Raw genomic sequence first — 14,944 nt, 5'->3', positions numbered from 1 at the left:
CTTTTTCATCCTCTCCGACCTGGAAGCCCTTTGTGTGTCCGATATAGTATATTGTTTCCGTTCAACTGCTTTTAGTTTGAGACTTATGCTTTTGTTCTTCAAAATCCTCTTCTCTTTTCTGTCTTTGATTTGTTGCCGAGTTATACCCAATTCTTCCAAATCGTCCTGAACTTCTTTGAACCAATTATTATTGATTTTATTCTTCAAAAAGTAATCGAATAGCTAGTTTATTACATATATATTAATTTCTTTTCAATTTGGTTACGTATTGATGTCACTAAACATGTACAAATACAAAAGAGCCAGCAATTTCAGACAAAATTATTACCTGACAGCATGTACATGTTTTCAACATTGAGATTTTGATTCTAAGGTTTAAGCAGTTGTTGGCCTTTTTTATTATGAATTGCCTGCTCGGCTGACAAATTACATATTAAAACTTTTTTATGCTTTGTTTTTATTGTTTGATCTGCATTTAGGGCTGTCTAGGAAGACAACAGATAGGTAATCTGCCACCTGGGCGACTGCACTAAATGCAGATCAGTGGAGATTATCAACACACAACATTTCATATTCTAATCCGCTTTCAGAATTTACATTCCATCAACAGCGATTAAAGTTACACTAAAACCTGGAAAGTGTGTCGTTAATAGCCACAAGAAGTTACTTCCTATATGGAGAAACGTTAGGTTGCTTACACATGTCAATCGCTCATGGTAGAAAGATAAAACCGCAGTCAAAAATTAAATGAGGTTGTTCCATTTAGGAAATGCAATAACGCACACCTTACTAATCCCCTGTGGGTGGGGGCGGTAGAATAACACCCACGGTAGGCTATACCCTACCAGTCATAAGAGGCGACTAGCCCCACGGGCTCTCGACCTGGGGGCGGGGCCTTAGCTGAGTTCTGACATTCCTGCCACTTAAGCCACGCTCCTCACTTTCATTTATTCTACCCGACTTCCCTTGGTCAACTCTTGTTCTTTTCAGGTCCCGATGGTATTAGAGCATTTGACGCCTAGGGAGTTTCATTTTCACGGCCTTCATAGGTGGCCCGTGTCTTTCTTAGGCCGATACCTTCATTTTTCCAACTGACGTATCCCTTGCATTTCTTCCTCTGAGTAGTTATGGTAGAGGATGGTTACCCAGTTGCACGTGCTCTTAAATCAATAATCAACATCACTACAGCTTACTGATTAGTTAAAAACCTAACAATAAAGTTAAAACTAAAATGTCTGTTACAGTTTGAAATTACAAATAGGTTTATATTTAGTCTCAAGTCCCAAATAGGCCTATATGGTGATTTAGGATTTTGATGGAATCTATTAAGATGATTTCACAGGTGCCTATCAGTTGATATTCATCAAGTTTAAACTTCTTAAAGAAATTGAGAGCAGCATCTGAGACTTGCCGGCTTTTCTTCCGAAAAAACTTCACATTTTCAATTTCCGTACTAGTGAGATAATTTTTGGTTGCAATAGTCTTCAAATTGCATGTAAATTGGTCGTTTCTCTCTTTGAACTGAAATAGACTGTTCAGGACAGTTGTATTGGAAATGGAAAGTCGGGTCCATAATGAGGGCTTCAGAGCTACTTTCGTGAAAAGCTACTAAATCACTGAACCGATGGCATCCCTCAGAATCCACTGCGAAGTATTCTTGATAGCAATTAAATACTTAACGAGCCTATAGTTCCTTACTTTATGTCTGACTCTATAGCAGCGAGAGTTAATAACTAGCTCATTACGAGAACAGCTGCGGATTAGGATTACACGGGAGTGTGTGTGTGTGTGTGTGTGTGTGTGTGTGTGTGTGTGTGTGTGTGTGTGTGTCCGCCTCCCTCCTGTATAGACTCATTAGCCACACCAGATACTCCACGAAGGTTGACATAGTTCATATGTTTTATTGCTGCCGTATTTAAATACTGAAAGCCCAGCTTTGAATATTAAATGTGTGCTGATACAGACTAATAAAGACAGTTATGAGTATGGCCTACCCTCCAGTCATTGTTCCAGCCTATTTGTACCAGCGACCATTCTCGCTACTTTCATGCCTGTTACTTGCAATTTATGAATAAGATACCCAGAGTCCACCTAGCTGTCACTTCCGCACCGCAAAGTCGGTCTGAAAACAGACTGGTGGAAAGGTACCTAGTTTTCCACTTATGTATGTTTCTTCCTTCCTGACATCGATTTAGTCTTAGAAATACGCATATTCATATCATACTCGCGGCACTTCTTTTCAAGTTCCAAGAATTCCATCATCTATGGTATTGACGCCTGGGGAGTCTCATTTTCACACCCTTCATGGCCCTCGTCTTTCTTTGGCCTGTATCTTCATTTTTCGAAGTATCGGATCCCTTCCATATTTTCTCTCCAATTAGCATTATATAGAGGATGGTTGCCTAGTTGCACTCCCTCTTAAAACAATGACCACCACCATCACCACCAAGAATTGCAGGCTTAGGCCAATCCGCTTACTACATTTCCATCCAACTGAATCCCTCCCTGCCATTTATATATTTCGGTAACTACGCAAGTGAAGTATGAAGAACAAAATTGAAAGATTACAGCCTTGTCACTACTCTGAATCAAGAACAGGTTCATCAGTTCCAACTGCGGCCCGAATGTCAAGCCTCTCGAGACGCAAGGCCAATTTAGACGTGTTAAAAACTTTGTGTTTAATGTGCTCTTAGGGAACAAAATATATCAAATCTAATAGAAAAATAATTGGTGGGGTATCAGTTTTGGCCATGGGGGTCTTTACAAGCTCTGTGAGTTGGGGGGGGGGGGAGGTCAGACTTAGACGTTAACATTATTTTCTGTTTAGGTTGGTCTCCAGGGGCAAAATACGACGTAGCCTACCCGTATTTGGGGATTTTTTTAAAAGAGTTTCTCGAGTAATTTTTGGGATGCATCATATATGATCCATGCGGGACTAAACGGAGTGTAGACATTTATATGGTGTTGCCATGTACATCTTCCAACAGAAAAACAGCAAAGAATTGCAAAAATGAAACACAGAATGTATCAATTAATGATACGATAAGTCAATACAAGCTACACTAAATTTTTGAGCCAGGGAAAATCAAATACATGATGTCGCTAGAGGATGCCTTCGATTGCCTGTAATAACCTACCCTTAATCACAATTATAGTCATCCAAAATAAATAAATATATATCCTTTAACTAAGTCATCCAAAATAAATATATCCTTCAACTAAAGCTGATGTCTGGCTCCATGGCTAAGTGGGTAGCGTGCTGGCCTTTAGTCACAGGGGTCCCAGGTTCGAATCCCGGCAGGGTCCCCTGGCACGGGGGCTGGGTGTATGTGTCGTCTTCGCCATTTCATCCTCGTCACGACGCGCAGGTCACCTATGGGAGTCAAATAAAAAGACCTGAACGAGGCCTCTCCGAAGGCCACACGGCATTTATTTACTAAATCTGATTACCGGGCGAGTTGGCCGTGCGGTTAGAGCCGCGCGGCTGTGAACTTGCATCCGGGAGATAGCGGGTTTGAACCCCAATGTCGGTAGCCCTGAAAATGGTTTCACACCAGCCAAATGCTTGGGCTGCACCTTAGTTAAGGCCACGGCCACGTCCTTCCCACTCCTAGCCCTTTCCTATCCCATCGTCGCCATAAGACCTATCTGTGTCAGTGCGACGTAAAGCAAAATGGTAAAAAAATAAGAAAATGAAACTGATAACCTTGACTTCCCGTTTTTTGTTTGTTTAAAGAGACCTAACATCTAGGTCATTGCTCCCTAATGGTACGAAATGAGAAAATATAACGGCAATTTAACATTCCAAAATTCATCCGTTGACCAGAATTCAAAACTTGATAAAAATGGATATTATGAATTTAAAATAATTAGTGGATCCATTTCACAATATTGAAAGTGAAAAATAATTCCAAAATCAATCCAGTGACTATAATTCAAAGAAATGACGACGAACAATGGTTATGAACTTCAAACAATCAGTGGATCCGACCCGCAATGCGCCACCTCTCCAGAAACTAACTTAAAACACTGACCAAGGAACTCCTTCCAAAGAACAATCCTGTATCGTTGTTGCTTGTTGTCTAAAGGGGCCCCTCATTTTGGTACTTATCGCTAGTAAAGGAATAACCATGGTACTTCCCATGTAGCGATAGTAGACTCGCGGTGTTCCACACAGTGCGGCACTACTCACAAGTAAAAAAACTCGTGTCCTCATCCCGAGGTGGTGCAGCTCTTTTCAGGCACACCCCCATTGGAGGTGAGCTGCATGTACCATTTCAACCATATACCAGCCCTCCTGCCATTCTTAAATTTCTGGCAGTACCGGGAATCGAACCCGGGCCCCCGAGGACGGCAGCTAATAACACTAACCGTTACGCTACAGAGGCGGACTACTCACAAGTAATGTACTAGGCATAAGTAACGCAGACCTATGGTGTTTCGCACGTAATGGTCAGTAATTACAGGCAACGCGGACTCACTCATATAATGCTCCTAATCACAGGCAATGCCCAGACCCGTGGTATTCCTCGGAACGCAGACCCATGATGTCCAAAACCAGATGCTGAAACATGAGCATCCCCTCGGGGAGCTCAGCTGAATCTGGACAGAGCCTCCGTCACAGTGGCGGATACTATACACGGGTACTGTAAACCCACAGAGACCCATAATATTCCTCGCAAGAAAAGTCGACTCATGGTGTTCCTCGCGTGATTGTACTAATCACATGTCATTTCATGATTCAAAATTCAGCATCCCTTGGCCGCCCTTTTTAGCCGCCCCTTACGACAGGCAGGAGGTACCGTGGTTGTATTCTTCGTCTGCGTCTTCTCGTTTGTCTCGAGAAAATAATCACTAGGTGGTTGAGATATTTATAGCTCACCAGATCTGACGTCATGATGGATGTCATCTTCTCGGCCTTCTGTCACGTTCCTTACGTGGATGATTGCGTTAGCGATGGGTTTGCCGGTCCGCTGGTCTTTGACACGCCCCTTCACTCCAATATGGGCCTGCAATTAGGAAATAAAATATACATTACTTCATATTTTTAGTAATGGTGTAAACAAGTTACAATGACATGCGATTACTAAGCATAAGAATTACGATAGGTTCACCTGAGTTGCAAACAATTTCACTTGGCAAAAGTTACGCTGAAGAACGTTCTAACCCTACAGTCGGCAGTCCAGTCCAGCCTAACCCCATTTTTAATGCTTTATACCAGGGCCTCTCAGGGTGCTTGCGCCAGTGCACTGCACGGCGCAAGGTGAAGGACACGACTTCACTAGGTTGACCAGAGTGCAAACCCCCCACTCCTCTTTCTCTACATCTGTCTCACCCGTTCGAAGTCTCCGCCTTCTTCGCCTCCCCGCTGATTCTCCCCTCACTGCGAAATGTTTATGTGCGGTGAGTGGAGACACACTGTTGTACGATATGAGACAATGTCACCGGTGTTAAAAACTCTTCTTTTGATTTGGTTTGAGCAGACAATTTATCTTCTCTAGCTCTTTTTTTCTTTTTTCTTTGCAATGATACCAGTAATGTCTGGAACAAGGGGGCTGACAGCAATTCTCAGAGCGTTCTTTAAATTACAGACAGAAATACTCACACGCAATTTAGCTTTCCTAAAGGTCAAAACAGAAGAAAAGCTTTCAAATATGCATGTAAAACCAAACATACAGGTAACCTTAGCTGCTTCTCGATGCAGCTTAGGAAAATCTTCCTTCGACAAATTCTCCTAGAATTGGAGCAAAGCCTTCGTATTGAAAAATAGATATTTTTGATGATTACATAATTATTGTCCCACAGATTAAGCATTTGGCTTTATCGTCACGACTGAGAAAAAATACGAAAGTTCCCAGTTCGACTGAAATGGATTTTCGGAAGTCTTTGCTTTCTTCCAAACAGGTTGATCTATTATAATGTTGTTGTCTTGCGGTTATCTATTTCACTGATAAACACGCCGCCTGTCACCGAACGCTTCGTCACTCATCGCACTACACCATCCCACCATCCGAGTCAAGCCGAGTTGAGCCGAGTCGGACCGATGCGCAGTGCACGGAGCCTCTGCGCCTCGGTTTGCACGCGTGAGATTTTGGGCGTTTGAGAGGCCCTGCTTTATACAGTATATATATACACGTATGTATGTATGTATGTATGTATGTATGTATGTATGTATGTGCCATCAGCCGTCGTAGGTAGCCCAAGCGTCACTGAAGAGGCGTACTAGGGAAATGAGGAGTAGGGTAGTTTGCCGTTGCTTTCTTCACTGAGCCAGAAGTTGCTCTTACATATCAGGCTGCCAAGCCCACTGAAATGCATGCACCAACCACCCCCACGAGCAGCATTTTTACACCATTCACAACAGGGACTGGGTGCATAACGAATGGCATTACTGGCATCCCTCATACCTCCGTCACTTTCGTGTTATTAAAGCCAAGGATGAGAGAGATAGATCATTGAATGTAACAAATTTAATGTAACCCACACCAGAAGACATAGTGTACTGTAAACTCTGGGTCTCGCCAGCAATGGCGTGCAGTATATATGACACAAACCATGCTGATCTGTAACTGCCAGATACAGTATTTTAGTGATGAGTCAAACTATTCTCGAACACAACTTAAGCTTCATGGATCGATGGAGCTGAAAAACTGGTACTCTGCTGATTTGGCCTTACTAACCCCCCTGAAGACGAATAAACAGGCAGAAACTACACGTACGTTCTCCAATAACTTCTCCACTAATTAAATCTAAACTATCTATATTCTGGCCTAACCATAATCTGTACACCAACACAGAATACATATAAGACAGCAGCACACACAAATATTTACAACTGCTGGAAGACTCCCTATATAAATTCATAATCATAGAATTTAAAAAAAAAAGTAGGAACGACAGCGGGGAATACCCTGCCATTTGTAGCGAGCCCGATGACCAATTATTGCAATGCATGTACAGTATTGTATATTGTACCGGGAGGTACACCTCAACTCCGCACATTTCAAAGAAGCGCTTAAGGAACTCTATCCCTCATACAAAACGTGAAACAGCTACTGTATGAAGTTGGGACATTAATCAGAAGATGTCGCTCATAAATAACAGAGTATTAAGTTATTTTGAGAGCCTCCGTGTCTCAGACGGCAGCGCGTCGACCTCTCACCGCTGGATATCGTGGTTCAAATCCCGGTCACTCCATGTGAGATTTGTGCTGAACAAAGCGGAGGCGGGACAGGTTTTTCTCCGGGTACTCCAGTTTTCCCCGTCATCTTTCATTCCAGCAACACACTCCATTCTCATTTCATAGCATTTATCAGTCATTAATAAATCACTTTGGGAGTGGCGACCCCATCGTACTAACAGCCTATATATGATTTATTCATTACATCCCTGACCCGGTCAATGACTAGAAAACAGGTTGTACATTTTCATTTCCTTATGTTATTTTGAAGTTGCTTAAACTGAATAGATTTGTTTTGTCTTGGTTTACGTCAAGTAGTTTGAACTTTTCTCTATAGATGTCATTACAAAAACTGAGGTAATGCACTCTGGTGCAAGGTAGAAGAATTAGTGATTTAAAGAAGTTTTGTGTCCATAGGTTTTCACAACTAAACTAACTTTCATTTATTTCAATTTCAAGGTTTGCAACACATCCTTCTCATTCCGCGAGCTTTTGAATCTGGCCAATCAGGAATTTTCTGTAATTATTTTTCAGCCAATAATAGGCTTGTTGTGCCTTTTGAATTATCCAATAAAAATAAGAGGGTGTGTCCGGATTTAGTCCAGAGCCTTCTCGAACAATCCCCTCGGGTATATAAGCTGCGGCTTTTTAGGCTACCTTGTCTTATTGATCGCCGAATTTCTGAGAGTGTGTGTGTGTGTGTGTGTGTGTGTGTGTGTGTGTGTGTGTGTGTGTGTGTGTGTGTGTGTGTGTGTGTGTGTGTGTTAAGACAGGAGGCGGGGCGCCTCATTCTTCGGCAGGCAGTACAGCAGCCCAGGTAATAGCCACCAGTTTTCTGTCTCTGTAGCTATCTCCGTCAACTTATCCGAGGAGAAGGTTCTAAACTTTAACTATGTAACCGTTTGATCTCTAAAACGTAAACTTCTTGTAAATTTCATATTGTCTTAAACTGTAAATCGGGGATAGGGAGTGCGTTACCCTCTTCGACTTTCCTTCAATTTATCTCAAGGTGACTACGATTTTGTAACTGTTTCTCTTTCTGTAAAGCATTAAATTAACCTTTCATTCTAGTCACCTCAGTAGCTTGGGATTAGCCTCTGTATCATCGGGCCACGAGCCCAATTAGGGTTTTATACTTGGTCTTTTAGGAGCGCATGTGTACGCCTCCATACCTTTTGTGTTCGGGCCAGTAATTTAACCTGTTCTTTTCCACGAAGGCCCAGTAGTTTGCGTAATAGATACTCCTGTGTACAAAAATTGTAGGTGGGGCCTAGAAAGGCCAGAAATTGTAAGATTTTTGTGTAATTTTGCTTTGAATAGGCTGTAAGAAATCGGAAGCCAGTCTCCTTTGTTGAATTCGGAGAGCTTGTAAACTCTTTCTGGTATTTATGTAATATTGTGTAGGGCCTTTGTAACGCCTTGATTATAACGGTTGGAGCAAAGTGCTCTGGAATCTGGTGTCGAAGTAAACGCTATATTGGTGACATTGTAAAGTTGTAAATTAGGGGCTTGAAGCCCAAAAGGGTTTAATTCCCTACTCTGGGGTTTTCTATTTTTATATCAAAATTGTCATTGTACCTGATAAACTGTTGTTAAGTTTTATTTTCTGAAAAGAAATATAACCTTTATTTTTTTAATGTTTTAAGTTAATCTTTGATATCGTAGACAGACCCATTGCAACCAGCACCTTCTTTCACTTCTCTGTGAACCACGGAATCTTCGTAACACATATCAACACAAATTGCCAGCTCTCACCATCAACATACGGTATATCACTTTGATACTGTACCTCTCTTTTCACTGACACTAACCCTTGGTTTTTAAGAACATTTTCGCTTGCATAAACACACGCTGTTGATCTATGCCTTGAAACCCGGCCATAGATTACCGAAGTTTGCCATAAGATATTGAATACGATCAGTACCTTAGCACAAGCTTTGTGCAAGTATTAATAAGCAAACACCAACACCACTCCGTTCGTCCACAATCAAAGGTGCACAAGTTAATGTTCACAGTCAAAAGACACACCGGCACTAGATAATATTCACAGTAAACTCCTTCATAAATTGTTCACGAGTGGTAGAAATGTTAGCTGGATCGCTTTCTCCCAAATTATTTGTAGACTACTTCTCCCCACCACCTTATCGACATATTCAAACTTGTTCCGCCCTGTCTGTCCAATGATGAGCATAAGATATCCATGCTATGGCAACACGTGGCCACATCCCGACCACGCCCTCCGAGGCCTCGACTCTGCGTGGGGGCTCACTAAAGTTTCCCGTGGATGTTTTAACAAACCTGGGCCCTGTTTCATAAAATTAATAATAATACCTAATAATATTAGAACTCATATAATCATTAGTTAACCAAATTATGTTTCATAAAGATGTACACATGACTAATACAATATCTTCACTCAAGTTCATTAGCTGATACACATGGAGGTTAGAATCGGTCTGTTGCAAATGATCTTGGTTCATGTTTGTTCCCCGGTCGGCTGGTGCTTGACTACAACCGGCTATTAATCCATAATGTTCGATAGATTCACTTGATATTTTCGTTGTTGTGACTTTGATACACATGAGAATGGATATAAGTGATGAGAGAAGAAAGTTTCTTTGCGGAAAATTGAGTTAAAGCGTCAGCTATTCGCAGCTTTTTGCACACTATAAAAATGTTGTGTGATTTTATGAGATGGACCGAGCAAAATCTGAATTTATTATCCCCTGTGGTGGGGGCGGTAGAATAGCATCCACGGTATCCCCTGCTTGCCATAAGAGGCAACTAAAATGGGCCCCAGTGGCGTGGGCTGGCGACCACGGGGCCCTGAGCCGATCCCTGCCATTGCTTCGACTCACTTATGCCAGGCTCCTCACTTTCATCTATACTATCCAACCTCTCTTGTTCAACTTTTGTTCTTTTCCGATCCTGATGATATTAGGTCGCGAGGCCTCGAGAGACGCATTTCCACGCCCTTCATGGCCCTTCTCTTTCTTTGGCCGATACCTTCATTTTTTGAAGTGTCGGATCCCTTCCTTTTTCTATCTGATTAGAGGATGGTGCCTAGTTGTACTTCCTCTTAAAAGAATAATCATCATCACCACCACCACCACCACCACCACCACCACCATCTTGGTTTACTGGTGGTATAAGCCAATATTTTAAAGCATAGCTGGAGTCTCCAAGCAGAACTGCACTAAGAAAGCACAATGATACTGTGTATCACTACCAACCCGTGTAGTGCAATGTGAAGCTGCTGTTTTGAGGTTATGCTTCAGTCCTTGCAGTGGAACATCCTATTACCAACCCTATAAAGCAAATGCCGAAAAGTTCTGTATTCTAACCTAAATCTCTCATTGTACACTATTCTTATGTTTGTTACATACCAGTACAGGTGGTTTTTGGCCTAACATTTATTGATAGGTGAATACCTACACTCGTTCCTCATCACTAATTGAATCAGAGTCGACCATTTCGCTGATCTTTACGATTTTATGCTAAAATATTGAAATACCACTCACGTTTGTTTCACTAATAATATAAATTACGAGTCAAAATACACTCATTGAAATAATCGCAATAATATGATTAACTTGTATTAGCTACGTTGTCTATGACAATACTAATATTATTAGGAATATCTACTAGTAATTTTTTTAGTTTAAAGGGGCCTAACATCGAGGTCATCGGTCCCTAATAGCACGAAATGAAATGGCAACAAAAAAATCAAAATCATCCACTGACCAAAATAAGAAAATGGCATGAAGAATGAATGGATGGACATGAACCCAAAAGGAAACCAAAAAACAATAAACAAAAAACAGTGGTTCCGACGCAAAAAAGGATCAGAAAAAAATAGTATTACTGACCAAGAGACCACATATAAAGCATAATCCTGAATCGAGGATGCTTGATGTCTAAAGGGGTCCAAAATCCATGTCTAAGGCCCCACAGAATGGTACATGTCGCGAGTAAAGTAGAACCATGGTATTTGTCATTTTGGGGTACTAATCGAAAGTAGCGAAGACTCACGGTGTTCCACACAAGATGGTACTACTCACAAGTATTGTACTTCGTACAGGTAACGCAGACCTATGTTGTTCGTAACACAATGGCGCCACTCGTAGCCAACGCAAACCGAGAAGGCTCCTCACCGAGTGTACTAACCACTGGGACTCTCACTATCCCGTGCCGTTCCTCAACATAGTGGGTACCAATCACAGGCATCGCTGACCCACGGTGTCTCTCATATAGTGCTACAACGCACAGGCAACGCCCAGACCCGCGGTGTTGCTCACATGGGTACAACGCACGGGTACTGGAAACCCACAGGAGAACCCTCTCGTGCCGCTACTAATCACAAACCTATTTCGAACCTAACATAGTGGTACTACTGGCAAGTATAGGCAATCTATGGTGTTCCCCGCGTGATGGTACGAATCAAAAGTAGTTACATGGTTCTAATTCAACCATCCCTTGGTCGCCCCCTTTTAGTCGCCTCTCACGACAGGCAAGGGATACCGTGGGTGTATTATTCGTCTGGGTCCCCCACTCACAGGGGGTAGAGAGGGAGAAAAAAGGAGGGAAAAGAAGGGATCAGTCACTTCGAAAAATGAAGTAACGGACGAAGAAAGGCAAGGGCCACGAAGGGCGTGAAAATGAAAAACTCCCTAGGCCTCGAATGCTCTAATACCGTCGGGGTCGGAAAAGAACAAGAGTTGACCAAGGGAGGTCGGACAGGATAGACGAAAGTGAGGAGCCCGGCACGAGTAAGTGGAAGCAATGCCAGGACTCAGCTAAGGGCCCCGTGGTCGCCAATCCACACTCCCAAGTTGAGAGCCCCTTGGGCCCCTGTTAGTCGCCTCTTACGACAGGCAGGGGATACCGCGGGTGTATTCTACATGTGCGTCCCCCACCCGCAGGGGGTACTAATAATTTTGACTCAAACTAGTTACTAATATTATTGACTAATAACTCTATGAAACATAATACTAATATCGTTAGATAATATTATTGGTTTCTTACTAATATTAGTGAAATGTGTTTTACGCAAGAGGGCCGTAGAAAAAGCAGTGCGTTTCCCAGGTGACTGTATAAAAATTACGAACATCTAACATTCATACCTTAACATGCCATTAGAATAATAACAACATGTAATACATTCAGCGTGACGATGTGATATGTACCATCACATTGAAGTGAACGAAGATACAAAGCTCACCTGCCACATGAAGTGAATAAGAGCGTCCTTATTGTTGTTCCATTCTTCCTCCAACTTGCTCTCTTCGGGGTATTTAGCGCAGCTTAGCTCCAGCGTGATCTCAAAATCGTTTGAAGATAAGTAGTTGAAGTCCTGCATCCCTGTTTGAAATAAAACACAGAGCTGTAGTAAGTAAAACAAGTGATGAAAGTAGCCTAATTAAGACAAGGATTTGCAGTATTGAATTGAAGTCTCCCCAGAATAACTATGTAACCAACAAGCCAGTAATTTTTCAGGAGAGAGGAAAACTATTTTCGAGATTTGTTTCATGATATAAAGTACATGAACCAATTGCATATGCTAGTGTACAAATGAGTTAAACAATTATTGGAAGCGATACAGTGGAAAATAATCGCAAGTATGTCTTCATTTGTATATAATAGAAGAGAAATCCTGTACATGCACTTGGAACAAAAAATGTTAACAAATAACATTAGCGTAATAAAATAATAACAATGTCAAAAAATATTTCAAAATATAGATGTGGTTTCGTCTATGGTCTTTATTTAAATGATCTATCACACTTCGTGATGAACTAACACAAGCGCTGTCCGCCATCTTGACTGATGTTCCAGCCTTACCACTAAGTTCTTCTGGCTGTAAACCAGGTTGAAGTTCAAATGCAAGACATCAAATGACACCACTTTATAGAGGCATGTTAATACATCCTATTTCCACTGAATTATCACATTTCAAAAAATTGGTTACATACTTTTTCCGAGGTGGTCTTCCATTGCAGAAAGCAACAATACTGAATTCACATTGACGAACTTCTAAAATTAAGAAAGAAATAAAGAAACAAACTCCTGCAACGTTGCGTTGCGTTTCTTATGGAATTAACGGTAATTTAAGGGCACATGTCTGAACATCACAGAAAAGTAGTGGAAAATCATTATGTTAGTCATCATAATTTGGACAAAAATGATGATGTGCAATGAATTAATATTGTAAATTGTTATTAGCTTATTAGTTACTGGTTGTATTTCATCGTTAATTTTTATGGCAGTTTATTCCTTGCAGTGTTTTTTAAGGCTGGAAATTCACTTCAAGCTCTCGGAAGAGTAAACGCGTAAACTACTCATGTGACATGAATTATATTTTTACAGCTACTATCCACAGCGTGTAGCTACAAAGTAGACTACAGTCATGATATTTGGTAACAAAAAATATCATAGGAAAATTTAAAATATTGCTATTCAAATTCTCTCAAATGTTATCAATTACTTTATAGTCTATTTTTCATAAATAAAGAGGTACATTCATGATTGTAGTCCATGTTTGACACAATTGCTCAATAAAACAGTGTGTCAAATTTCATTGGTCAATCATTAATAGTTACTGAGACATTTGACTGATATTTTTTATTTTGTATTGCTGTCCTGTAGAAGTGTATTATTTATAATATTAATCTTTCTACTCTGTAACCATTAATGACTGAAATGAAATTTGGCACACTGTTTTACTGTGCAATTACCTTAAAGATGGACTATAATTATGAATGTAGCTCTTTATTTATGAAAATACGGGCAATACAGTTTTTGACAAAATTTATGAAAATTTTAATAACAATATTTGAAGTTTTCTTAACAAGAAGACTATTTTACCAAATATCATTATTGTAGTCTACTTTCTAGCTATATGCTGCGGATAGTAGCTGTAAAAATACCATTCATGTCACATGAGTAGTTTCCGAGTTTGCTCTTCCTAAGCTTGGAGTGAATTTGCAGCCTTGAAAAACACTGCAAGGAATAAACTATCATAACCAGTAACTGATAAGCCAATGAAAATCTCCAATGTTCATTCATTGCACATGATAATTTTTGTACACCTAGAATAAGTCTGTCTGTCCAGATTATGATGGCAAAAATAGCGATTTTCTACTACTTGACTGTGGTCTTCACAGACATGTGCCCTTCTGTTGCTTAGCTGCAACACCCCTTGCTGAGTGAAGTACATACCTCCCTGAACACTGTACCAAGCTGCCCCGTTGGTGATGCCGCCCTGTTTCCCGAAGTTGTAGCTATCCCTTCCACACCCCTTCCGGTCGTGCCTGGCCATGGTAGCGTGGTGGCCTGCGTACGCATTCGCCAGGTATCTGCAAGCACACAAAGTGGGCATATAATGATCTAAGAATAATGTTCCGAGGTTATGTATCACAGCAATTCCTATGCCATTACTAGGGCCCGGACCCCTTTTGCTTGTAGACCCCTGAAAATTGAAAATGTCTGCTAATTGTGGTTCCGATTATGGTTATACTTGTGTTTCATTGCAAATATTTTTATATATTCTTAATAATATTACATGCTTTTACATATTATGCGAAAGAATGTAACATTTTTGTACATGTCTAGGCAATTATTATTTAGAAAAAAAATCTGTCAGCTCGTTCAATTTCCAGACTAAGGTAGAACAATTGGCGAATTTCATATTTTATAGAATATTCGTACTTCAATTCCTGAAGATGGGTTTAAAATTGCGATTTCTAACCCTTTTCTGTGATGTAC

At 40.9% G+C, this 14,944-nt stretch overlaps 1 protein-coding gene across 3 annotated transcripts in view; it reads right to left on the bottom strand.

Annotated features, from left to right (window-relative positions):
- The window catches only part of LOC136879035 (carboxypeptidase E), a 216,768-nt gene that overhangs the window by 25,532 nt on the left and 176,292 nt on the right, over positions 1-14,944 (bottom strand). For all 3 annotated transcript variants that reach the window (XM_067152763.2, XM_068228931.1, XM_068228932.1), the window contains exons 6-8: positions 14,399-14,535; positions 12,402-12,541; positions 4,883-5,009 (exon numbers count right to left, since the gene is read on the bottom strand). In XM_067152763.2, coding sequence (XP_067008864.2) covers positions 4,883-5,009; positions 12,402-12,541; positions 14,399-14,535 — 404 coding nt within the window. The remainder of the gene's footprint in view (positions 1-4,882; positions 5,010-12,401; positions 12,542-14,398; positions 14,536-14,944) is intronic.

The sequence above is a fragment of the Anabrus simplex genome, chromosome 8 (genome assembly GCF_040414725.1).
Source record: "Anabrus simplex isolate iqAnaSimp1 chromosome 8, ASM4041472v1, whole genome shotgun sequence".
NCBI classification, from domain to species: domain Eukaryota; kingdom Metazoa; phylum Arthropoda; class Insecta; order Orthoptera; family Tettigoniidae; genus Anabrus; species Anabrus simplex.
The sequence above is the reverse complement of the archived record's forward strand: the minus strand, read 5'-3'. Positions and strand labels throughout refer to the sequence as shown.